The 25,440-nt window shown below is 35.3% G+C and overlaps 1 protein-coding gene across 1 annotated transcript in view; it reads left to right on the plus strand.

Moving 5' to 3' along the window:
- The window catches only part of LOC112957592 (adhesion G protein-coupled receptor B3), a 247,506-nt gene that overhangs the window by 20,481 nt on the left and 201,585 nt on the right, over window positions 1-25,440 (plus strand). Inside the window, exons 8-10 of the mRNA XM_026051260.1 lie at window positions 14,797-14,991; window positions 22,368-22,436; window positions 25,251-25,359. Coding sequence (XP_025907045.1) covers window positions 14,797-14,991; window positions 22,368-22,436; window positions 25,251-25,359 — 373 coding nt within the window. The remainder of the gene's footprint in view (window positions 1-14,796; window positions 14,992-22,367; window positions 22,437-25,250; window positions 25,360-25,440) is intronic.

Consider the following 25,440-nt stretch of genomic DNA (forward strand, 5'->3'; position numbering starts at 1 on the left):
TTTTATAATACCTTGAATTATTTAATTGCACATCAGGAACTCAGAAATTATTATATTTCTTCCTGTTGTCAAGCATAGAACTTCACCTTCAAATAAGACAAAGGGGAGTGATTAGAGGATAAGGCTATTCCCCGTCTTGGAAGAAGTTTTCAAAACATGCATTTTATATGTTTATATACTACTTAAATATATTTTTATTTTGTATATATATTTTATATATTACTTCATAAATTCGTGTACCACTATTGTGGTTCATGCTAAGTATATCGGTAGCACTCTATTTCCACAGTGCAAGCATTCAGTAAAGTTAATACAGCGGGAAGAACTGCTCTGAAGATTCTCGTGGACAATGGCTTTTGCCTGAATTATGTTTTTTTCTGACATTCTTGTTACTTTACATCCTTTTCCAAAGGCCACTGCTTCATTAATCATTCAGCAAAGGGGCACTAATGTTGCTGTGTGCTTGGTAACTTCCCATCCTCTCAGCGAGGTGCAGCACTTCTGTAATATGTTTAACAATCTTTGGTGGCTTGAAAAGTAGGAATCTAGCTGTCATTCCTCACATTTGGCTTGCCACTTGGAAGAGACTTTGATATATTTCTTTGAGTTGCATTTCTGTTTCATTGGATTCCAACTCAGTTGAGGCCTGGGATTCAGTTTCAGGATAAACCAAAGCAAGCATTATTGTTAAAAGTCACACAGAAGAAAGCACCTTAGAACTTTTTTTTGAACAGCAAGGAATTTTTTTTATATATAAAGCTGTCTGCACGTTGCTTTATCCACTTAGTGTTCATCCTGGAAGCGACAACATTGAATTGGCTGTAACTCTTCTGCGTTTGATATTTTTATTCTTTTATTACAGCTGCTTACTGTATGTTTAAACATAACTTTACACATCAGTGGGTAGTGCTGCATTTGCATTGCATTGCGTTTATTTAGTTTTTTTTCTTTTTTTTTTTTTGTAATTAGTACAATAAATGCAACTGCATCATGTGAAGAGTTACAAGCATCTTTCCTTTTTTGCTTTTGTCTTTCTAAATTTCATATTAACATTTATTCGTAGTAAAGATCCTCATGTCATTGATTCTGTATTGATATGCAGCCTTTCCTTTTCACATTACTGTTAGAAGTCACTCAGAGACAACTTAGCCACTAAGAAATGGTCTTTCAGAATTATGAATTACCTGATTAAGTTTTGGTGGAGCACTGATATTTCTTAAGAGTTGCAGGTCTCAGCAGAAAGGGGTCATTGTGGGACAAAATAAGGCATTTCTACACCAGATCAGGTTTATTTATTTATTCTCCTTTATTTCCTTTCTCAAAATATTAAAAGTGGTAAGACCACACTGTGAAATAATCTGAAAAAAATGTAAATAGCTAAAGCTTCTTTAAAGTTACACAAGCATCTAAACACTACCTTCTTGCTGCGCGAAAACTTCACTCAATTTTATACACATATAAATTAAAAAATATATCTTTTACACTTGGAAGCTGTACACAAAGCACGTCACCTTACCTTACATCTTGCTGCCACTTAAACTGAGCAACACAAATTATTTAAAGAATAATGGAAAATAAGGATATAAACCTATAGGTTCATAGCCGTGCAAATTGTCTCCCTGTAGGCTTGTCTCCCCACGGTACATATGTCAACTCTGTAAATCCCTGAAAATAGGGCTTTATAAGGAAGTTGTTGACAGACGGTGTTGCTATAATAAATGTGTGCTTATCAAAGCTTTTATGAGATTTTTCAGTATGCTTAACTTGCAAATAATAATTTACCAACTCATAGCAGGAGTAGCAGGGAGGTTGTCATTCAGTTCTGTGGATATACCCAAGCTCAGAGATATTCTTGCAACCCTCTGTACTATTTAACTGTTTGTATATTAGCATTTGCCCTGACATAATTTAAGGCCATGCCAGAAAGCACTCTCCCAGATAATGACTAGCACCATTTAGAGGACAGCAGAGAAATCATTTCCAACAGGCAGTAAAAACATCTTTCTCTGTGGTAGAGAAGAAAGAGTTCAGCCTAAGGGACATGGGCTAGGCTATTCTAGTTGGCCTCAAGGCTAGAAGACAGTCTCAAGGCTGCTGTATTTACTTTTATTTACTACTTATATACAAAACATACTTTACATGTGGCTAGCTTGGACTGTAGGTAGAGAAGTTCAGGGCTGCATGTGTCCATCAATGAGGATTGTCCCTTGTGAAATGTTGGTTCCGTTGACTTCTACATGAAATTGTAAAGTGAAGTGTAAAGTGAAATTGGTAATTTACAAAAGGCAGAAATTCTAAAAAAGTTAATTCATAGACTCTCATTCTAACAAAAGTATATTTTTTACTTTATTTCATAAAGTTGCCCTACTAATGCTACCATTTTCCCTACTAATGCTAACCTAGACTTCACCATATGTCCACACTGACCTGTAATTCTGTGCTGTGTATAGTATAGAATATATATACCACAGCATTTGATAGACCCTTGAAGATCATCCCCTTAATATATAAATATGTACTTACTGTATGAACCTACAGGAGGTGCAGTTTCATGCACAGACTCATGCATTTTTACATGTTTTCTGTTACTCACCTGGAAGAGACATAAGAAATATTTCAACCCTTAATAAGTGTCATTAAAATTGCAAAAGTGCAGCTGCTGTTTTATATCTTTCATCTTGACTTAAAACTTGCAATATTGACCAATATGGTATCTATGTAAATCATACAGGAATGACAATATCTTTCCACCTCAAGATCCACTCGAAAGTCTGTTTGCAAAAGTGAAGAATCAGTGAAATTACAAAATACTGCCATAACGCAAATTGTAATATACTCCATTCATAGACCTAGCACCATGCATAATTTACCTTTTTCCAGCCATTCCTTCAGAGTGTGTCAGACAATTATTGGCTCTACTCAAGACAGATAGTGGGACCTCAGATGTGAAAGGAGAAAGAAAAAGGTCTTCCACTGGTTAAATGGAATTGTCTAGTTACATGAAGCACTGCTTGATACTTAGATCAGTACTATACTTGATATTATATTACTACAGTGTGAGATGCATCTGTGTAAATGTCTCTCTCCAGTGTGTCTTGAGGTTAGGCTGTACTATTATCTCAGTTTTTGTTAATAGGGAACAGAGGGAGTGTCAGGAATGACACTCAGAGTCATTCAGGAAGCCTGTGATTAAGGTGGAAATCTATGCCTAGTCTTAGTGCCTAATCTCCTGGCCACTGATCCTCGTTAATCATCATCTGTCTTCGTATGAGAGCACAGGAAAACACTCACATGGTAAAAATTTGGGATCTCAGAAGAGTATTTATAGTGGAACCTGCTGAAACAGTGAAATGAAGCAGTTTAGCTTGTGGTGCAGAGACTGAGTCAACTTTCATTCTCAGAGGGCGAGGTGCACTACACTGTCCATGTTAGGAACTTGAGTAAAAGCAATTAGGAAGATGATGCATCCCAGCTACACCACAAACATATGCCTGTGTGTTTGATAACTTGTTCTACTTTGTGCACTGTGGAATGCAAGTTGATTTTAAAACCATGGATGATAATTAGATATCCTTGAACAATGGAAACAATTAGTCATAAACAATTTATCCAACATTTGGTGCAAATCAGTCATTGAATGGATTCAACAAATACTATTTGACCAGCTTATGTGGCTGGTTGACTAATATGAAAAATACGCACTGAATAAATTCAGGGACAAAATGCCAAAATCCATCAAGTAAACCCATGGGAAATTATTTGGCAGACCTAATAACAGTACTTAAAGAACAAAATTAGGATTTATCTTACTACAGCACTTAAAGCAGAGAATATAAAGTGATAAATATCTGTTCTTTGCCTTCTCAAATCATGTGGCCTAAGGAATCTAGCAATAGCTTGATGAGCAGGAAAAGAAACATCAGATATATTTAACTTTTTGTTGTTTTTGAGTACGTGTTTGTAGAAGGATTTCTTTTATTGCCCTAGTGTGTTTGCAGTATTACTTTTTATTAAGAAAATGGTACTTCTCAAGTGTCATGTTTCAGGATCGTTACCAGTCATCTATGAGGGCTAAGAAGGAATATTTTTCCCATTGATGCAGAATTTATTAAATGTATCCTTGAGACAGAGGACATTACAGGGAAAAAAAAAAAGTTTCCAATTATTTGTTGTATTATGATTAGGGTACATATGATCTACTGGCAGACAAAATCCTTTCTTTTATTCCTTGTGGATTACTGTCAGTCAAATACTGATCAGCATATCTCAGTTAAGAACGGGGAATTTCCCTGCTCTGCCAAGTTCCGGTTCATTTACTCAGAATTCTGAGGTTTGGTCCTTCACTGTGGCATAGATGTCTCTTGGGTTTGGGGGGACCATGGGGTGGTCCAGTTTGGGGGGATCATCCTATCAAACCAATTCCCAGCATAGCAGAAGCTGTGAACTCTGTTAATATTCTACTGTGCTTTTTTTTCCCCTTTCACACAGAACTTAATTTTCTGTACCCAGAAATCCTTTGATATGAATAACCTTTTAAGCTCTATAAGGAATATGTTTGTAGCTTAATGGGCTTCCATATGTAGGAAAGCAGATTAGATGATCTCCTCAGCCAGCCTTATACTATATAATGAATGTGAAATATCCTACTCATTCTTTATTATATTCTTTTGATTTTGAAATTGAAAATGGACCACCTACTTATTTTACCTAAAATCGGTAATTTGGATGTCGTTAATTTGAACTAGTATTTTCAGAGCTATGTTCTTAGCTGTGAAAAAGAAATATATTAAGATTTTTCTCAAGTATAATTCTATGTATTTGAAATCCTTTAAGGAGATTGAAGTCTACTGACTAAATACGTTGTCAACACATGTTTTATATGAGAGATTCCAGACTGAACCTGTAGGCATTCCCCACTTCTTATGCTAAAGCAAAGGATATACTACATATGCACACTTTGACTGCCAGAATTTACAGAAATTGATGCTTTGTGACGAACCAAATTCAAAATCTAGTCTGTCTCAGGTATTTAATTTCCAGGATTTCAGGTGTATGTTAGGAAGTGAATCGTTGTTTTTTCTGCAACCCTTATTTAGTGTGTAAAGGCAACATCTAATTTCTGCTTTCTGCTAAATGTCTGTAAAGGGACCATCATGATTACTTAGCCCAATCTTCTGCCTAGCCTTCTGTTGAGGCCACTAGAGCATCTCTCATAGAAAGATATTCAGTCTTCCCTGAAATACTTAATGCAATGGAGAATACAATTTCCAGGTCTTTCTTTTACTTTCTTATTCTCTAGTATCATCTTCTTGAAAGTCTCGAAACTTTCCCCCCCCCCCCCCCCCCCCCCCATAGTCTATGAAATAATCAAACATGAAACTATTCTGGGTGTTTTGCTGTGGTTGAACTGGACCAGCACACCTCAGGACGATTGGAGTTAGCCAGATATTCTGTGCTGTACTTTGATGGTTTAATTTTCTTTTTTTACCTCATTTAAACAAACAGGATAAAATATTTATTGAGAATAATTCCTTATTAATTTCAACTACTCAACTGTAATTTAATTTATTCATATCATGACATGACGGGATGTAAGTACCTGCAGGACAAAGAACAGAATTCATGATTAGTAGTCCAGATTCCTACTCAGATGGTATCATAGAATCAGGAGTCACTGAATTGCCTAAAATAAGAGTTATTTCATTTACATTCTCTCTCTTGAAATCTGTCAAAGCTTGGTGGACTACAAATGAGAAAAATAAGTAGCAAGACCCCATCTTTAGGAAAACCTACATGATTCTTTGTACAAACAGTTTCTGAGAATAATAGCTGAATACTTAACCTACTAAAAAAAAAAAAAAAAAAAAGGAAAAGAAAAAAAACATGAATGGAGACCAATACAGAACATGGAAATTAGATTACAATATCTTGATGAGAAGGGACAATGAGTTAGCTTCTGGGATCTTTCTGAAATGAATGTCTGAAGCCCATATGACTAGCTGTGATGAAAACCATTAATAAATGGAATAGAATCAACATCTTCTCTTTGTCCATTGCTCTTAGAAAGTTACTGCTTTCCCAAAAGAGAAGTGATTTCAGCTTTGAATCTGGTATTTTGAAGTCAAAAAATCAAGAGGTTGCTGAATGTCACGGGGAACTAGTTTGCTACCAAAATCTCAGCAATTTTATTTCTAGAAGCGGAGTTTAGGTGTATTAATTTTGGATCCAAATTATTTATGTTTAGGCTTTCAGAAATTCTTGTGCAGATCAAATAGCTTGCTTTGAAAAAATGCACAGACTATAATAAAAGAGCATAGACTATTTAAACTTGTTGGAGTAAGACCATACCAATCATTATTAGAAACTGATTTTGTTTAAATAGAAAATGCTTGAATAGGTTGGACTATTTTCACTCTGTTATGTATGCATTCTAGGTGACAGATTTATTGTATCTGAAAAGAAGATAATTTTATGAGGGATCTACTTAAACAGTATTGATAATATATCACTGCCTCACCACACACTGGAATAGCCTTTGCACCTAAAGTGATGGCTTTTGGACGTTTCAGTTTGTGAAGGAATTTGTATTATGACAATCAGGAGGACTTAAATCTGTCATCAAGACACTTTGTTTCTGAAGGTCATCTCCAAAATTAACAGAAAACCTACTAATATGGCTCATTTTATAACCTGTGTAGTACAGTTTTCAAATGTGGATGATAAAGATTTACATTTAGTTGCTTGGATAAATATGAGGTTTGTGCCAACTTGTAAGTGATTTAACACCTAAATCAAACATGAATCCATGCAAATCCAATATTGTTTTTAATAAGAGAAACAAAGTTAGAAAATCTAAAACCTAATAACTTTTGAGAGGTTAGGGACAAGAAATCTGCATATGAAATATCAAACCAGTTTTAAGATATTAACACTCATGGAGGAGTATGGAAAATTATGCAGGTGAATCTTTGCATATCAAACTGATAATATAGCCATAAAACTGCATTTCTGCTCCTTCTACTCCATTCTACTTCATTTTCTTTTAGCCAAGCATTCACAATGCTGTGAATGCTTGGCTAAAATATAATTTAATAAAAGGAACTTCTGAGGTGAATAATGATTTGCTCAGATGCAGCTCGTTAGAGATGATTTTGTTTCTCCAAATTATATTACAAGGGTAGCTTATCAGCTTGTCCATGTAGTCCTCAGTAGGATGACTGCTCTACTTGAGGGAATGAAAGGCATCCTCCCCAAAAATTTACTGCTTGTTTTTGCTAGTTCACCACTTCATTTCTTTTTACCTAACTGGAGAGAGGAGGAGCCAAGCTTAGTTATATGGAGATTTGAATGTATAGGCTTTAATAACATTTTTCTTCTATCTCGGTCTAACTTTATATTGGTTTATGCCAGATCTTCATTTTATCGTCCTGGCCTTTGAGAGGTAAAGGAATTATATCAGTAAATTATTGTTCTATCCCAGCAGTAAGAATATTGGTCTATTTTCTCATCTTGCAAAACAATTGATAAACAGATTGTGCAGGGAACATTTTTCCTCTGCCTCACTAATATTACCATTCTGCCTGGAAGAAAGTCAAAACTTTTGAAAAAGACTACTGATTTCAATATTGTTAATTGCTTGATCATGAAATCACTTTTTTTTTTTGTGAGAAAGCTCTGCCTGCTCTGTTCTGCTCTGCCAAACTTGTTGCATGGACTGAAACTTCATTTTTTTGAAATGTTTTCAACACCACGTTACAAAATTAGTTTGCCTTTCTCAGAGTTCTACTAGAAGCTCTTCACTTTCTATAAATAAATATGCACTTTGACAGAGAGAGGAACCTGTAACCCCTGTAACCCTGTAAACCTGTACATTTCAACCACTTAAGTGAAATATCTAGACTGGAAACCATTTATCCCATCCTTAGTGAAACATTACTCTCACCATAACTGCCTCTGTTACAATAGGTATGAAAAATGAGCAGCTTAAGATCAGGAAAGTGTAAAAGATACTGTGATACTTTCCCTTTTCATTAAATTTCTGTACTTGATCTCCCAAACATACCCATGCACTCCCAACCAAGAGATGCTATACAGTGAAAGAAAAACATTTCCCTTCTGCCCTGAACAAGCAAAACACAATTCCACTCAATCGGAGTAAGTTGCTCCTCTTCCGTTCTGCATTTGAACCACTGCTCTAATAACCAAACCCTCTTGAAAAATTCAGAGAATAGTCCCCTCTATCATCTCAGTAACCTCAATCATCCTTTCATGTGTGATTTAGCAAAAAATAATGTGTGTGTTAAGTGAAATGTTCTCCAGTGGTTTCTGCTGCTGCTGTGTTACTCTGAGATTTGCTGCAGCAGTGAGCAGCTGACTGCTCCCTGATCACATTGATATTCCAAACCAACCAACACTGCAGTCAACAGGTGAACTCCACTAGAATATGGCCAGAGGGAAAACGAAAGATGAAGGCCATTTAGGAACTCAATAAAGAAAGTGTTTGTCTAATTTTCCCTTGAAGCCTACCAGAACTGCAGGAACCTTCACTCTAATACAGCTGGCAAAATAACTGCAGGGAATGGCTAGGCAGCTAGATGTGAAGCAGTGGTCATTGCATGTTACACTCACTACAGTCACCCCCCGCTTTTTTGTTCTAGTTGCTTCATTTGCTACATTCCCCCACCATATTTAAGTTCAAATTTATGAAGTATGTGAGGTACAGATGATTATTCTCTTGCATATAAATTAATGAAATGGTCCCATATGGAATTATAATTCCCAATAAGTTATATTAATTTCTTGAGCAAACCATTCTTGCTCCGCAAACAGGAGTTAGAATGATTTGAATGACTGTGTGAAAACATAAAATCAAATGAATATATAAATTGTCTCAATTAATCAGAGGTTTATGTTTTAAGAATGGATACTCACGAGGATGACCATGTACTACAGAAAAAAAGAGAAAGACAAATCAGTTTTAATAGGTCCTTTTATGACCCCAAGCCTTTGCCATTCAGTCAGTATGGAGAGCCAAGAGACTTCACCTCCAGCAATGCTTTATTTGTCATAAAATGAAAACAAGCCTCTCTGACTTGTCATTCTCTTCCCCTCTCAACTCTTGCTCTTGTCAAGTTTCATTATGCATAGATAACACAAATCTTAAAGACATGCCCTCTGGTTAAAAACAGAAACAACAACAACAGGATTCCTCACATAGCATGCCAACGTGAGCAGGAATTAATTGCAGACAGTTATTAGCAATACTTAATAAAGTAATAATATAAATCCTGGTCAACAAACACAGTGGTAAATATTAGAAAGAAAAAAAATGTAAACTTCGACCGGAAGTATTCCCTTTTTAACTGTTTATTTTCCCTTCCCTTAACTGTTCCTTTACTGGAGAGCAATCTTATGGTCATCCTATTCAGAAATTTTGCTGAATCCATGCAATAATTAAAATACTGAAATTTATAATGACTTTCAAGGAATGCATGATTGCGGACTTTTTAAGAAGTCATGTTTTTTAGTTGTGTGCCAATAGCCATGTTTTGTCTGTGGAGGATGTATTTACACAAGTTTAAGGATTATGTCTCAAGGGCTGGTTCTTATGAAGAAAAGATGAAGTTTGTTCCTCTGTATGCATACAATTATCCTACTGTCATCAGTTTTCTTATAAAGAGTGATTTATTCATTTGAGAAAAGGAGCCAGCATTAATCAGAGCATTCTGTCCTGCTCTAGTCTTTGTTCTCAGACAATGAGTGACAGTAATGATGATGATGATGATGATGACGATGATGATGATAAACAAATATTTAAGAAATAGATTAAAGCAGCAAAAGAAATCTCTTGAGTGAAATAATAGGTGTCTCCTTGTGTGAGAGAGAGACAGAGATACTAGTGAAGAACTAAGCATCCCTTTAGACTGTTCAAATCCTTCTTCTAAAAATATGTAAAAATATGTAAGATAGATATTAGATTATTTTCTTCAAAGACTTTTCAATATACTTCACATATAGAAGAGCATGTGCAATTTCTCTGGCTTCTTTGCAGAGATTCAGTTTGTCTGAGAATGTCTAGAATGGCACAGAGTTCTATTTGATTAATGGTTGCTTCTTTCCTCGGAAAATAAAGCAGTCTTTTGATGAATATTTTATTTAAGAAAAGGTACAGATATGAAAGAGTGAGACAACCATTTGTATACATCTTTTCATCAGTAACAATCAGGAATAAATCTCATAAAAAGCAAGGTTGTAGTGATGTAAGCTGAATGCCAAGAGGCTGGCTGAGACACATTGTCCGAACAAACTTGATGTAGCAAAAAAAAATACCCCTGGGTAAATGCAGCAAGATAAAAAAAGTTCAGGTTCTAAGCCATAGAATCATAGAATTATAGAATGCCGAAGGTTGGAAGGGACCTCAGAGGTCATCGAGTCCAACCCCCCTGCTCACACAGGGTCACCTAGAGCACGTGGCACAGGGCTGCATCCAAGCGGGTTTTAAAGATCTCCAAAGAAGGAGACTCCACAACCTCCCTGGGCAGCCTGTTCCAGTGCTTTGTCACCCTCACAGAGAAGAAATGCTTCCTTAAGTTCCTGTGGAACTTCCGATGCTTCAGTTTGAAGCCATTTCCTCTAGTCCTATCCCTGCCCACCACTGAAAAGAGGCCACCCCCCTCCTCCTCACTGCCTCCCATGATGTATTTATACACGCTGATCAGGTCCCCCCTCAGCCTCCTCTTCTCCAGGCTGAACAGGCCCAGCTCTCTCAGCCTTAAAGTCATTCCTTAACATTTGAAATTTCTACTTGGAGTAAACTGTAAATTGTATGACTTTTTAGTTTATTTGCATAGACCTACTACAGAATTATATAACTGAAGGGAAACTCATGGGTCATTCAGCGCAAGCTTCCCAGTTAGAATCAGCTGTATTTAAGTTACTCCTGAGGTTTTTTTTACTGTTATGAAAGGCCTCCTATGTGGAAGACTTGGATAGTCTCTTCAGGCAAACTGTAGTGGCTTCATTCCTTTTACAGTTAAAATGTTTTCCTTAATATGTAACCTTCATCTTCCTTGACATAATTGATTTGCTTTTTCTGCTTTTCCATTATAGATACAGGGAATATATTATTTCCTTCCTGCAGTAGCCTTTTGTCTATTATCACAATCTATATTGAGGCTACTAATTTCATTGATAACAAAGTGGAAAGTGATTTTGTATTGCTTTAGCTATTGCCTTCTTAAAATTTTGTATGTATAGGTGTGTATGTGTAGAAGTGGAAAAAGACCTTTATATGAAATTAAATTGTAAATATTCAGATGCCTACCTGTGCCTTTCATCAAAGGAAAAGCTTCCCACAGAGACATCACATTATAGTTTAAGCATCACTGTGCTGCATGAGATCAGTTCAGCCCACAGTTAATCCAATGGTAATATTGTAGCAGCCAAAAATGTATTTTCTGGCCTTTGTATTCATGTTCCTAACTTTAATCATGTAGAATCACTTTAATCTCTTAAGGATTTCAACTAAAACCTTTCTGAGCCTCGATGCTGGTAATTATTAAAATAAGCATAATTCGTTACTTAACATTAATTGAGGGAGTATCACCAAACCAGCCTTCAGATCAAAACCACAAAGGTTAGGTTATGTGATTCAGGGCATTCAAGTAAGATCTCAGGTGTTCAGAACTGTCATCTAAAGCAACTTAAATACCACAGAGCTTTAAGTCTTCTAATACAGTTAAAAATTCAGATTGATTACTGAATGTGATGTCAGTTTTCCAGCTTTGTGTAGTAAGAGCAGTATGAGAAATACTTCATAAAATACTACAGTTGGATTGTAGATGTAAGAGGAAAAGTGTTTTTACAGATCTTGAACAATTTCAGGTTATATTCTTTTTTCAAAATATTTTTCTTCTATTTAATGACTTCCTATTTTCTCTTTCTTTCTTGCTTTCTGCTTTCTTGCTTTCTTTCTTTCTACCAGTGTATAAATGACATTGTTAGTCATGCCATCATCAAATTAAATAAAATACAGGGGGGAAATTATTTACATTATAGTAAAATCGTTCTCTTGAATCTCTTGTAGGTTTCTTGTAAGTTCATTGCTTCTCTTTCAAATCATGTCCAGCTGTTAGGTGGAAATTACAGTACTGTAAATAAGTTTGCACTGTAATACCTGAAGCCTAGATCTAACTTTCTAAAGAGGCATTTTTATTCTGTGTCATATTTGCTGATAAATCAGGGGACAAAGGCAGTTGGACCCTGAGTCAAAGTCCAGTTAAACATCAGTAATTTTTCTAGTGCAGGCAGCTAGAGGTTGGACTGACAATTGAGTATCACTTTAACAGCTGCTTCATTTCACTACCTCTCGGCTCATAAACTTTATTTTTAATGAGCTTGCCTGTAAGACTACTAAAAAGTGACCTTCACAGGGAGGTACAAGAGCCTACAGTGGTGAGCAAAATAACTTTCCTGGACAGTGTATAATATCAAAATGACCACAGTATAGAAAATAACCTATATGGTGACAAGGATATCCTCTCAACTGCTGATAGAGAATATTATGTATTATTTTCATGCTGAAAGACACTTTTAGTAACCACACCAGTAATCTAGGATTCTGTTTCTTTAACTGACATCTTCATCTTTTGGATATCTTCAGTGGCATTATTAGTGCTGCAGCAATTTACATTAACTGAGTGAATGGCCTGTGAAGTTGTGTCTAGGAGTTGTAGGTTGACTCATAACAAGAAAATAAATTGTATAAGCTAGTAATAAAGAGACTGCACTTTCTCACTCTGCCAGTAGCTTGCCTGGCTATCGCCTCAGCTTCCAACTAATTGACTCTACTATTCATCCACTTTACTTAATATATTGTAACCCTGTGGTTGTTCTTGGTACTATTAAAGGTATGCGGCTAGTCACATTCAAGCCTGGGCAATCTTAAAGAGATATCTAAAGACCACAGAAAGGAATTTGTGGGTTGAAATGAGAGAGGATAAAAAAAAAAAAAAAAGTGCTTGCAAGGCTGTAACAAGCGATGAGACCCAGAAAGGCATGGCTGTACTTTCTGGGTACAGTTATTTTGTTCTGTTTTTTTTTTAAGCAATTCCAAATTAATGTGTAATTTTATGAGCCAATAATCCCAAGCTAACTTAAATCACCTGCAGCGCAATGCCAGCTTCTGCTGAAGTTGACATAATAATTTAGTCTTGTGGCACTGTGGGCAAAATGCTTGTTAGACCTTTTATGTCACTGTGTCCAAAAATGATCAAAATATCTTGCTGGAAGTGCTAATACTACAGCTGCCAATGCTGCTGCTAGATATGTGTAAAATTCAGAACTAAAAAGAGAGACTTACACAGCATTGTTTGCTCAGAGGCTTAGAAAACACTGAAAGCTGTTGTTATTTTTATTATTTGCACTACAAAAACAACTGAGATTAAGACTTCTGTGTGCTATTCATGGTCCAAAAGCAGTAAAAAGAGGGCTTCTGCCATCCTTAAAACATAAAATCACCAAGAAATATTTCAGCAGAATAACCCCCACAGTTTTCAGAGAACTGAAATAAATAATTAGGCATGAAATTTGCTTGCAGGGATCCTTTTCTGCAGTTTATATCCATTTTAAAAGGCATCTTTAAATGTAACCTTGTAGGAAAATAACAGCTGATAAAAGGCATGAGAAAGGGGGAAAATTCATTGACTAACCTGAGGATCTGAGACTGTATACATCACATTATGAACCACTGCTTTCTTGGGAATAAGGAAGTGCAAACAAGATTTTGATCTGCAGTTTTTCCAGTGAAGTGCTGCTACATGGCTTGGTTGTTTAAGTTATGCATTTTTTTCATCCTTGGCTGGCCTTGTGGCATCTGTCTTTGCAATGTACTGTGCATCTTCCTTATGTGCCTTGTCTACTTTTAGAATTACTCAGATCCACAAATGGAGTTTCTTACCAGGATGGTTCTTTGACCAGCTTGTGCAATTTGGATTATATTAATCACTGGCCATATATGAGTCTGCTGGATGAACAATATCCAATAGAAGTTTCTGCATGGATACATAGGAGCAGTTCAGAATTCTAATCTTTGCTTTTCCTGGAGAAAATAAAAATAAAAATAAAAATAAAAATAAAAATAAAAATAAAAATAAAAATAAAAATAAATAAATAAAAATGAATGTTTCAACTTAGCACCTTTGTGTCACTAATAGTACAAAAAAAGATGTCCTGAATCATATCCTATCCAATTCTTCCCTCTTGTATTGCCTAGCCAAGCTGAGCTGGTAGAGGTGAAAGATAGACTTCCACATGTTAAACTACAGTTAACATGCTGCCTTAGCATTTACCCTTTTCAGAGCCCCTAGAACAGTTGTTTCGCAGGTGATAGTAGCTGTTCTTCGGCTGTTCAAAATGGTTGTGTTCGGCTCTGGGTAATACTAGTTGCTTACTCAATAAGGCAGCAGATGGATGCTTCAGTCCAGCCAAGTGCATTTTCTTTGAGAAAATAGATGTTGAGAAAGTACTGGTGTCCAAACAGAAGTAAATATGTGTAGTGTAACAGCTTTAGAATACATGGTCTCTTGGTACTGTTCAGTGTAAAGTTGTATGACTTTATAGTAAATGTAATAATTCTGTCATCATAGTCTATTATTATTCTATTTCTCATTCTCATTAACAGGATAACTTTCTTATAGTAGCTGATACTTAATAGTTCAGGTTGTGTTTAGAATTTTATATATATCTGTGTTCTTCAGTAAAGTAGGTTCTGATATTCATGTTGTTCTCATGATACAGATTAAAGAGCACCTTGCCAAGGGGCAGAGGACATTGGCTGGTGATGGAATGTCCCAGGTGACCAAGACACTATTGGATTTAACTCAGAGGAAGAACTTTTATGCAGGAGACCTTTTGATTTCCGTGGAAATTCTCAGAAATGTTACAGACACATTTAAAAGAGCAAGTTATATCCCAGCGTCTGATGGGGTCCAGGTAAGAGAAACTTTGTAAGGAGGGTAATAGTTCAACTTATATGTCAATGTACTTTGTGCCCTAAGAGGTATATTAAGTATTCTGAACAACAGTTTTAGATTCAATAATGTTTACATCTAGAGTACAACTGTAAAGCAGCAAAAGAGAGCTCCATGTTATGAAATGAATAACCCAAACACCACTGTCGACAAAAAATGTAAAATTCTTTTTTATAATGTTTTTTCCACTATCTGTTCATTTCAAGGTTTGGTTTGATTGAGAGGAGTATGTTGGTATTTCTTTGCATTAAGCAATTCAGTATTATTCTTTATTCTACTCCATTTCAAAATCCATCCATGATCTTTAGCTCTGTATGTCAGTTTTCAGTTCAAAAAAATAAAATTCACTGAAAGTGTACAGGAGTAAATAAGTATGATACAATCTTCCTGTTTCGCACATCAGATGAATTGTTCTTTTCTGAGAAAACAATTAGAACACTGCCAGAGCTAAAAAATACCATAATTATTTCTACATAATGTATGTACAGCGCATGTGTAGTGTACATTAAAATAAACATTTCACATGGCTCCTAGATTAGGATATTGGTTTTGTTTATAACTGGGAATTTTAGACTATTTTTAAGACCACATATATACTTAAAAAGAATACTAGGAGAGAGAGTAGAGATATATATTATTTATTAAATAGTTAAGTGATTATTCATAAATTACTAATGAAATTATTAATGTATAACATATATTGGTATAAATATACTCATAGATTATAAATACAGTTTGGAATATATGCATGCAAATCACTAGAGCTGTGTTCATGTATTTCAGGAAAGACTGTTCCCACTGTTAAGTTTTCTACCTTTTTTTTTTTTTTTTTCATTTTTTGTTATTTTTCTCATGCACAGAGAAAACGGACTTTCTAATAAATGCAGCATTTCTTTTGATGGTCTTTAGCCAGCTGAAAGGCATATGTCCCACATTTTAGCAATTTTATTTTTTGAAGAGCAGATCTCAGAAATTATTTTGGCTGGTCATATTTTACTTATTTACTTATTTATTTATCTTCTGAATGACAATCAGTATCTTCTGATACTCTCAGGTGATTTTTCCAATAAGTATGGTGCTATTTATCACAAATCTTTAATACTTCCAAATGTCTGACAGCCCAGAGTGACTTCTTTATGGTTCACAGGCATCACAGAAATCCTTGGTAGAACCAGCTGGAGAAATGGCTTGGCTCATGTGGTTCTGTTCATGGGCTCAGCAGATCAGGTCATTTGCAGTTTACAGATATTAGAACTAATTTGGGTCTGTTCCCACTAATGATGATGCCAAAAGTTCTGTTGAATTCAGCAGCAGAGAACTGTTTCCAAAGTTCTTAATAGTATTCTGGCAGAACTGATTTGGAGAAAAACTAATTAGTGCCATTTTAATATTTTTAAATTAATCACTACCAGGTGGAGAAAGGAAGGACTTCTCAAACCCAATAAATAACTGTATTTCAGTAATTAAATGTCTGAATACTAGGAGCTCCTAAATTCTATCTGAAAAAAGAATTAAAAATGAAAACAAAAGAAATAGTTTAAAAATTTTTAACAGTCTTACAGTCTTTTTTTTTTTTTTTTGTGAAACCAGGTTTTCAGCTATATGTAAATATTATCAAGCTCTGGATATTATCTTTAATTTCCACTACCACATATTTTCATACTTTCTAACCTATGATAAAAGTAATTAATGAAATAGTGAAAATGAAAGTGTATTTGTGCAAAAATACCAAGATTCTTCTTCTTGAAAAAGCTACGTGTAGAATTCTAATTCTATTTTCTGCACTAGATAAAGAATATAATCTAGATTTTTAAAACATCCCAAAAAGTCATAGGTGAAGCTTAAAGCCCCCAAAAGACATAATTTATCATTTCCATTGATATAAGAAAAGTAGATTATTGAATTATGGGCAATTATATTTAAAAAATTTTTTTTTCAGGCTTCCAATTAAGTTAATATTTATCACACAAAGGAAAAGTATGTGTATCTGCATATATTTATTTATCTTCCATCCTTCAAGATAGTCCCTCTGTTATCAGCAGACTCTGACTTACATACATACTAGTATTTGTGGATGATGCAAAATACATGATTCAAAAGGTCTACATAACAGAAAGAAATACAAGAAAAGTGGCATGAATTTGGAAAATTTCAGTCTGATTTCTCCAAATGAAGATGCCAGTACTTGATGTGGTGCGTAGAAAATGCCATTTATTTAGGCAGACAGGTAGGCAGAGAGCAGATAAATGCTTTTTAAATAGGCATGTCTAGTGCCGAGTTATTTATTGTAAGACTGCTTCTGGGTTTGCATATTTTAACCTTTTTTGCTACCATTAATATGTGTGTGTGGATGTCAGGAGGAATGATGAGCGTATGGGAGACAGATAAACTACATGAAAGGATTCTGCACTGGTGATTGAAACCCGCAGTACAATAGCAGAAATAGCAGAAGATGATTCATGAAAATTACTCTAGAAGCAAGATCTCTCCCTTAATATGAAAATTACTTCAAAATATAGGTATACTGAGACTATGAGATGGCAGCTGTGCTATTATTTGTATAGGAAAGACATTCCCTGGAAGATAATTAAAATTTTAAATGAGCATATTAATTTAAACAACCTTTTAGGGCATTTCCCAGAACTGATCTTCCTGAGCTACCCTCTAAGTGGTTTTCAAGACAGGATGGTGAGCTGTGAAATCTCCTGATGCGGTGACCAACAGGCAACAAGGCTTCTCCCAAAGGTAGAGCACTTCATAGCCACAGGGACTGCTGCTGTCTGTCAGGGATTAACAGGATTTCCCAGTGCTATTTCTCCCAACTGCCACCTCCCTCTCCCTCTGCCAAAGCCCAAAGTGGAGGTGTCTTAAGGCTATTCATTAATTCTCCTAGGGAGGAATTCTTCTGTAGCTGTATAAAAGGATTTATGACAGCTTTATGCCTGCAGCGAGGGTCAAAGAATTTGGACGGGAACAGAGAACTGCAGCCATTGTATTGCAGAAGAAAAAGATTGAAAAGGAAGGAAATTAAATTAGAAAACATGATGGTCCATTCCTGACTGCAACTGGCATTAACCTCAGAAAAGCCTGGGCAGAAATAAAGGACTCCAATATTTGGCACCGTCTGTAGCAGCCTTTTCTGCAGTGGCCAGTTCAGTACTATGTAAGCCCTGCTACAAAAGGAAGGAGCTTGATTCTGCAAGGAGGACAGCGTTCACTGCAGTATTGCCAGCATTACTCATCCATAATGTTTTCAAAACTGAGCCCTTTGTACCTGTCCATCATTTAAGCAAGGGGCAGTATGATTTCTCATAGCATTAGTGTAGTGAACAAGGGAACAGGCAAAGCAGGGGAAAGACTTTTAACACCTCTTCCTCCATCACCTTTTTGGAGTGCATCTCATATCTATTCCCAGTGGAAGCAGAGAAGCCATTTAATCATCTCTTTGATTAAATCACAAAGCACTGGTTTTGCTGATTGAAAAATCCTCCTGCATCACAGCCTCTTGAAACCATGAAAATTACATCAAATACGATCAGAAATAGGGAAAAAAACATTTTTTTTCTCAAGAAGCAGCTTTTTTGCTATTGGGTTCAAAGACACCATTTATGGTTTAGAGACAAATACACTGTATATCTTAAATTATTTTTTTTTCATCTTTTGTTTTGTATTTTGAGATCAGGATTATTTGCAAGCCCTTCACATGTATTTCTATTAATCAGTGATCATTTTTGTGCTTTCATGTAACTGAAAATGCAGTCTAATGAGTGCATAACAGTATTGACAAAACTATGTAATATATCATCTCTACGCGAGATTTATGCCTCCTGAGTATTTTTATATATTGCATAGACAAAGCTACTTGTACATGTGAGGATTAGAAGGTCTCGACAGGTGAATCACGTTCACTACAGTACACTGCAAAAAGAGCTTGAACCAGCTCCTTAGGAGGGTTAATGATCCCACTTTGAGAGACTGCATTGGTAAAGTGCAGAACTATCATGCTTTAAAAGGCGGTTTCTGACAAAATTCCCCTACAGCCAACTCTGCCTATTAAAACACTTTGCCAAAATCATGTCCTGGAATACATGTAGCTACACTGCCATGCAACTGCTTTCACCAGTAGTTTATTTTACTTGGCAGGGATCAATAAAGTTTTACATTTTTCCCTAATAGAAGCTGAATTTATGCAAGGATGATTTGCCGGTCTGGTTAAACTTACTAATGTTTTCTAATGAGTGCTAAGTTTAATTCTTTTTTTTTTATTGTGCTTTATTTTGCTACTGGTTACCTGAAAGAGGTGAACTTTATTTTCAGTGTATAAGCAGCACACGGTGCATTTTCCTCTTGTTTTCAGCTTGAATTAATGCACATGCTCAGAACCTAATTAATAGAAATAGTTCCAGACAAAATGTGATGGTACCTGCCACTTTCTTTTTAAAATAGTTCATCCTTCTCATAGTCTTTCTTGCTGGTTAGTGCAATCATGCAGCAGAGAGAGAAACTTCAGGTTTTGACAGAGGAACAAACTAGTGTGAATAATGTTAATGAGAAAAGAAAGCTGGGACAGACCTTTAGTCTTATTACATAACTAACAGACGTTTACAGTGACATAAAGCCTTTCAGGGATTGCCCTCAGCAATAGCACAGTGATAGCGTAAACTACCGTAAAAATTAAAATTTTTGATGATGTTTCCTTTCCCTTTGATTTTAGAGTTTGCAGGCAAACGTTTCCTTTATAATTCATTTTGAAAGTCTTCTATATAAAATTATGCTCCAGTAAGGAACATGGAACACAGTGGAGCAGCATTTGCCACAGGTTTTATGTAAAGGCAGGAAGATCGTCTATAAATATCCACCAACAATCCATATATCTATATGGTACACTCCTATGTTTAAAAGTACTGCCAACTTGCATAAAGTGCATCCCGCTAGACATTTATCAGGTACACAAGAATCTAGTAAGTTCCTCTCAATCTCTTGCAAAATGAAAGAAGACAGGGTAATGAATACCCAACTTTCATAGCCATGTGTGGTATTTGGGTACAGTTTGCAAATGAAATAGCTTTTTATGTAAAAAGGAAAGAAGGCATTTTCTAATGCCTGGAACATGACCTAGCTGTGGGAAAATCTTCTTCCGGACAGAATATTTTGTCTTTACAGTGTTAATTAAATGATGCATTTTTTTCTACTTCATTTATATCTTGCTAGCCAGGTGTATACCTTCTTTTTAAAAAAGGGTTTTTTTCCTGTGTTGAAACTGTACTGGCCTTTTTTAAAAGAGTTTTTATTTGTGTGGCCTTTAATTAACCTTTATAAAATGTATAGACATTTAACCATACCCATATGAGCCTTGAATCCTTTTGCTTTGGTGAAAAAAATCTAGAAAGGAGATGACATAGGTTACATTAAATGGATCAATTTACATAATATATCATTTATACATAAATTATAGTGTTCCGTTCTCTCTGAACTTGGCAGTATAGTGCTCAATATGAATAGACATTGAGCACTTCCTGCTGTGAATGCTGAGGTCTTTGTCAAGCCTATTGGAACAAATGGAAAATTGGCCTCTGAATCAGTAGAAATTGGATCAAACCATGAGAACATTTTTTTTTTTCCATGCCTGGCTTTGATCCCAATCCTTCCATTGCTTTACATCCTCATCATTTGCACAGTACCTTGTTAAACCATTTCCTTTCTTATTATGCGGCTCTGCTGCACTGATGCTTATGGATGTTTGGCCACTGACTTCAGTGAGAGAAGTGTTGTGTCTTCATTAATGTATTTGTTTGTTTGTTTTTCTTTCCCCAAACTCACCAAGGCATCAATGAAATTTATAAGAGCTTTGCTTTGCTAAGTAGCTTTTATCAACTTCAATCTCATGGTTCCATAGTTAGCTTCCTAAAGATGAAGCAAAGATGGATTCTTTTGCTGTTCAAGCAGTTAGCTTTTGGAAGCAGCTTAAACCAGTAAAGATATTATGTAAAAATAGTTATCATAGGTTTTATTCATTTTTGAATTCAACTAATTTTTGATTATATGGTTTATGAAAAATTTTCCAATGCAACATTCTTAAATTCCATTTTTATCTACGACACATAAAATGTCTATAATATCTCAGTTTTTGGAATTAATATTCATTCAAGTATAATCTTTCTATATATACTAAAGGGCAGAAGTTATCTCTGTTCTCCATTCAGTTAGCATGCAGTTGAATGCTTTGTACTTTCATTAAATAATTTGTTTAAGTTTTGTAATATCTAAATCCTCAAATATGTCATATTTGAGCCAAATATGCCATAAACCTAACCAACTGGCTAAAGTAAGTGCTTGAGGGGGAATGTACTACGACTGTTGATCTGATTTCCAAGGAGAACCACTACTGGTATTCCACTCTTAACTACTTTCAGGGCTTTTGAGCACTTTAGTTATAATCTTCAGCTAAGCTCACTGGAAACTATGTTTTTTTTTTTGTTGTTTGTTTGTTTGTTTGTTTGTTTGTTTTGTTGTTTCTTTTTTTTAAATGAGTATCAGAGAAATGATAATTGGTAGGTCTTAGGAAAAAAAACAACATTCTGCTATGAAAGTGATAGAGAGCTGAGAAGAACAGTCTCTGTACCAAGCTGTTGTTCTTAAATAAATTGGAAATAAAAATTGGGGAAGATAGTTGGCAAAATTAGATAGGAAATTTCCTCACAAACACTTGGGAAGAATTTAAAATGTGTGGTTTAAAAGTTTATTTTTAAATGCACTGGCTGCTATTTGTTTGATTTGCTTAATTATACTTAAATGACTAAGATGAGACATAGAAAATAATTGTTCAAGGTCAAAGAAATGGAAAGAAATTACTCTTTTCCTGGTGAAAGTAAACTGCACCTGGTTTCAGATAGCCTCTTATCAATGAAATACCATTGCTTCCACTATTTCTGTTAGTTAAAATGATTTTCATGATTTTAACAAAGAATGGTTTTCCTGAACCAAGTTCTTTTATTGTATTCTACTTTGTGATGTGTAGTCCAGTTTCTGAATTAAAAATCTAACAGTGTCCAACAACTTAAAAATTGACTAATTTTTTAAATTTATCCAAGGTAGTACAGAAACTGATTAATTGGCCAGAAGTGAACATTTAACCATAAAATATGTGTAAAATAACCACAAAATATGTGTAATTTTTAATCTAATGTACAATTAGCTTTTTTTTTGGCCTTCTGCTGACAGAAAATAGGCTACAGAAGTGCAACTCAAATAGAAAAGGAAAACTTTCTTACTGTTTACATAAAGTATGTCTGTTTCTATTACCATTTTACCTTGTCTTTTATTTAATTGGCTTTTCAGAACTTCTTTCAAATCATTAGTAACCTCTTAGATGAAGAAAACAAAGAGAAATGGGAAGATGCACAACAGGTAAGATTTGTTTTATGTAATTCATTAATTAAAATAATTGCAAGCTACGCATATGACAACATTCACTGTATTTTTTAATCAGAGGCCAAAATCATTTTAATGAGTCAGGATAAAATATAACATAGGATTTCAAAAAAGAAAGTAAACATACATCCTACTGTAGGTGAAAGGAAATGAAATGATACTTTGGAGACATCTGATCCTTTTCAAAAAAGAATCCCATTCCAGGTCCCATTGTCTAGGGTGAAAATTGTTTTAAGGTTGTAAGTAGCCTCTCCTGATGAACAGATTTTCACTGTGTTTCATGGGATGATTCATGATATTAAAGAAAACATCTTTCCTTTTGAAAGGAAAAGACAAAAGTTATTTCTGCTTTTCAGCCTATTAGTAATTCATAATACTGTGGAGCTAAATACAGCACTGGAAGGCAGGCAGGGACCCAAAAAAATGTACAGGGGTAACGGGGCATTGCTGCCTAGCATTGAAGCTGGGAATTCATTAAATCTTAGACCCCTGAGCAGTCCAATCAGAATCAGGATGATACCCAGAGGAACCACACCACTGGTCGTCATTATTTTTGTTGGGCAGTTACCCAAGCAGAGAAACTGAACAGTGTGGCAGAAACTAGTGAAGCAAATAGCTCTTCATACTGGCTATGGAGGGTGAGACAGAATCAGATTTTAAAACAGCAGCAATACTATTTGTAATTGTTTTGTATCTTGTGCAAAAGCTTTTTAATTTTTTTATGTTAAAAGTCATGATGGCAAATTTGCTTGGAAAGAATGTGTACAAGTTTTTTTTTTTTTTTTTTTTTTTTTTTTTTTTTTTTTTAAGAATATATTTCATAAAGCACAAACATTGCTGACTAATTGAAAAAGAGGAAAGATGCTTCTGTTTCCAGTTCAGCCACTTGGTTGACATATTATTTTTAATGACAAATTGCAAACCAAGGGCAGTTTCACCAATTTCCTTGAAGATCTGCATGCTTTTCTTCAACTCCACACCACTGCTAGCTTACATTTCTTAGACTATTTTCTGGATTCTTTTACTGTAAAGACAGTCTTACTCACTGTCAGCAAATTGCTGACTTTCTATCAAGTATACAGCTGCAATGCCTCAGCACATCTTTTTTTCTAGATTAAATGCCATTTGAAACCATTAATTACAGGTTACATAGTATACAGATAAGCAGCACTCACTTTAATACTTGCCTTTTGTTAATGGCTGATTGAAAGTACTGCAGACAGGAAGCTACTTCAAGTTTACAATGAATAAGTTTATACTGGTGTTTCAAAACTCAGGAGCTATTCTGCATATTCTTCATCACCATCTGCTGGCTTCCTATTGATTAACTAGTGCTTCAGATATACAAAAGCGAAGAGTGCTGCTATAACAGTGACAGTTCAACAATTTCTGCTGAAGTTATAACTGTAAAATTTTATGTGCAAGAGCTAGGGTGAAAAAATCTTTTAACTGAAATTGAACCTTGATTCATAGTTCAGGAATGTGTGTACTATGAATGAGGTGGATGCAAAACCTACATTTATGATCTTACTAACTTACCATTAGGAAAATGAAAGTTGTCTGCTTCATCTGCAGCAGCATTTGCACCTTGTTAGAATCATAAATTCTTCCTAAATAGCATTACTGCCCTACCTTTTATAAAAGGATGCAATATAGACAATAAACTGAGAAATTATCCATCTTTAGTCCTTTAACTATGGATCTAGACAAGCAAAACAAGGGACAGAAGGAGCACAACATACTGGAATGTGTAGTTTCTGTGGGCAGTTTCATTTTTAGGGTCTATTGTCCTACTGTTGGAAAATAAGGGGTTCAATGTGACTGATAATCTGAAATTTGGACATCTCATTGATGTGAAAGAAAAAGCATTGTGAACAGCTCACCATTCTTTTTATTTTTAAGATCCTGTATTACTGAAAATTGTTCTGTTTCTGACAAAAGTCATAACCACCAGAAACGAATTATTATGTGACTTGAGCAATATCTGTTAAGCTTATTAATAAACTGTCTTGATTGGTTTTGATGATGTATTCTTGCAGAATACCACAGTTTACACGTGTTGGGGAACTGAAGATAGCACAGCCGACTCTGAGTTCTCAGTGGTGCCCAGTGACAGGAAAAGAAGCAATAGACACAAACTGAAATTCAGGAAATTCCATTTAAACATAAGAAAAAACTCTTTTACAGTAAGAGTGATTGAACACTGGAAGATGTTACCCAGAAAATATGCATTCCACAGTTTCTTAGCACAGCTAATTTCTGATAGGCTTATTTGAAATATATAAATACCTCAAGGGAGGGATTGAGGAGGATGGGGATGGCCTCTTTTTGGTGATGGACTAGAGAAAACAGCCACAAACTGAAGCACCAAAAGTTTCTCAGGAACTTAAGGAAAATTTTCTTTACGATGAGGGTGACAGAGCCCTGGAACAGGCTGCCTAGAGAGGTTGTGGAGTCTCCTTCTCTGGAGATCTTCAAAACCTGCTTGAATGCAGCCCTGTGCCCTGTGCTCTGGGTGACCCAGCGTGTGCAGGGGATTGGACAAGGTGATCTCTAATGGTCCCTTCCAACCTTAAGGATTGTATGATTCTATGAAATAGTATCTATTTACATATGGATCTAATGCCCCAAATGATTGTTTTATAGGCATGGAATATTTTACTACACTAGGTTTACAGTTTAACTTTTAGATTTCACCTTTTATTTGTTTACATAGTGATCTTTTTTTGCTTTTGCTGTTGGAGAGATTTTCATATCATAGTTATGGCATGTCTTTCCTTCCTTTATTAGATCTACCCAGGCTCAGTGGAGTTAATGCAGGTGATTGAAGATTTCATACACATTGTTGGAATGGGAATGATGGACTTTCAGAATTCATACCTAATGACTGGAAATGTAGGTAAGAAATAGGAATTTCTTCTATCAAATTTATGACGTATTGAAAATCAGAAATTGCAAGTATGTACTTTAGAGTTGCTGC

The sequence above is a fragment of the Nothoprocta perdicaria genome, unplaced genomic scaffold (genome assembly GCF_003342845.1).
Source record: "Nothoprocta perdicaria isolate Ctin4 unplaced genomic scaffold, notPer1 scaffold_74, whole genome shotgun sequence".
Classification (NCBI taxonomy): Eukaryota; Metazoa; Chordata; class Aves; order Tinamiformes; family Tinamidae; genus Nothoprocta; species Nothoprocta perdicaria.